The sequence below is a fragment of the Gavialis gangeticus genome, unplaced genomic scaffold (assembly GCF_001723915.1).
Source record: "Gavialis gangeticus isolate Ggan-Ray unplaced genomic scaffold, GavGan_comp1, whole genome shotgun sequence".
In the NCBI taxonomy this organism is placed as follows: Eukaryota; Metazoa; Chordata; order Crocodylia; family Gavialidae; genus Gavialis; species Gavialis gangeticus.
Window position 1 is genome coordinate 142623562 of NW_017729024.1, and position 1857 is coordinate 142625418.

At 50.2% G+C, this 1857-nt stretch overlaps 1 protein-coding gene across 1 annotated transcript in view; it reads left to right on the forward strand.

The window, feature by feature from the left end:
• The first annotated feature begins 64 nt into the window (after positions 1 to 64).
• Positions 65 to 1857, forward strand: part of PLK2 (polo like kinase 2) — an 11361-nt gene continuing 9568 nt past the window's right edge. The window contains exons 1-4 of the mRNA XM_019517831.1: positions 65 to 344; positions 847 to 954; positions 1102 to 1218; positions 1410 to 1539. Of these exons, the coding sequence (XP_019373376.1) occupies positions 111 to 344; positions 847 to 954; positions 1102 to 1218; positions 1410 to 1539 (589 nt within the window). The 5' untranslated portion in view covers positions 65 to 110. The remainder of the gene's footprint in view (positions 345 to 846; positions 955 to 1101; positions 1219 to 1409; positions 1540 to 1857) is intronic.

Sequence of the window (1857 nt, forward strand, 5' to 3'; positions counted from 1 at the left end):
ACGTAGAGGGGCGGGGCCGCCGCGCTCTATAAAGCGGGGGAGCCGGGGCGGGTGCTTTGCACAGTGCGGCGCGGCGGGGCGCGGGCCGGGCTTGGTGGGTGCGCGGGGCCATGGAGCTGTTGAGGACTATCGCGTACCAGCCGGGCGGCGGCAGCAGCAGCAGCAGCGCCAGCACCAAGATGTGCGAGCAGGCGCTGAGCAGAGCCTGCAGCGGGGAGTCCCGCAGGAAGAAGCCAGAGGAGCAGCAGCAGCATCACCACTCGCACGCCGCTGCCGAGGTCTCGCGGATTATTACTGACCCCACGACTGGCAAGCGCTACTGCCGCGGCAAGGTGCTCGGGAAGGTAAATGGCTGGAGCCGCCTGCACGCGGAGCTGCCCCCGGGCTCGGATCCGCGGGGCCGGCGGGAAGGGGCTTCCTGCCTCTTTCCCCCGCACCACGCACCTCCCTTTCTCTTCGCTCCTGCCAGTGGGCAAGAGCCAGTGCCAGGGCTGTGGCTGGCAGACCTGGCGAGGGGCTGCCTCCTTTCTCCAACGTGCCAAGGGGCGTCCGTGCTCTGCCACTACCTGGGATCGCTTTGCTTCGAGCCAGGGATGTGTGTGGCTCTCTGCACCATGCCTGGCCCTAGCCTGCCCTCTTCCCTCCTCCTCTGCAGGCAGTTAAAGATCCCAGGTCAGAGTGGTGGGATTTAGGAGTGTTACACCCCCCCCCCCCATCTGATACCAGAGGAAGTTACACCTGCCTTTAAATCCTCCTGACTAACAGATGATTTGCCTAGTGACTAAACATGGGACTTCTTTCATGCCTGACATAATTGCCTTTTTTTTTCTTTGCATGTCTCTGCAGGGTGGATTTGCCAAGTGTTATGAGATGACTGATCTGACAACAAACAAAGTCTATGCTGCAAAAATCATTCCCCACAGTCGTGTAGCTAAACCTCATCAAAGGGAAAAGGTGCGTGTGTGCATGAGTGACTGTTGCTTAAAAAAATCTCTTTGTGCGCTGGATTGCCCATCCCTGTTCCTGAAACGTTTTATGTGCGCTGGCGCTGTCTCCTCAGAGAGCAGCAAAGGTAATAACCTTTGTTCTTTATCCCTTCAGATTGACAAAGAGATTGAGCTGCACAGAATGCTTAATCATAGACATGTTGTACAGTTTTACCACTACTTCGAAGACAAAGAAAATATATACATTCTTCTGGAGTACTGCAGCAGAAGGGTGAGCATCAGCTGGGAGAAATCCATTATTCACTTACCTGGAATCTGCAGCTAATGTAAATGTGTAATATAAGAAAGGTATATTTCATACCTTCTTTATTAGGTCGTCATTTTTCTGTATATTGGCCTTGCTTTCTTTCAAGGTAAAACTTACTCAAGGCCTCTTAACTAACCTTTGTGCCTTTTTTCTAGTCAATGGCTCATATCCTGAAAGCAAGGAAGGTATTGACGGAACCAGAAGTACGATACTACCTCAGGCAGATAGTGTCAGGGCTAAAGTATCTTCATGAACAGGAAATCCTGCACAGAGACCTTAAACTAGGTAAGTCACTCCTTGCGCTGACTTTAAAAAATGGACTACTTCCACACAAATTTGTATTATACCATTAGACATGTCCACACTGATGGTTTAATTGATAGAGTCGGGTCAGATCTCTTGCAATGGAAACTTGGAACACTTAAGTTATGACAATAAGTATTCATTTAAAAAAAAAAAAAAAAAAAAGCTTGGCTACCTGCTGGCTTTGTTTGAAAGTATGACTCGGCACTTGCGGCTAATGCGTTCCTATGTTGCAACAAAGATTCTCACCAGCTCTTCTTTTAATTGTATTGTAGGTAACTTCTTCATTAATGAAACTAT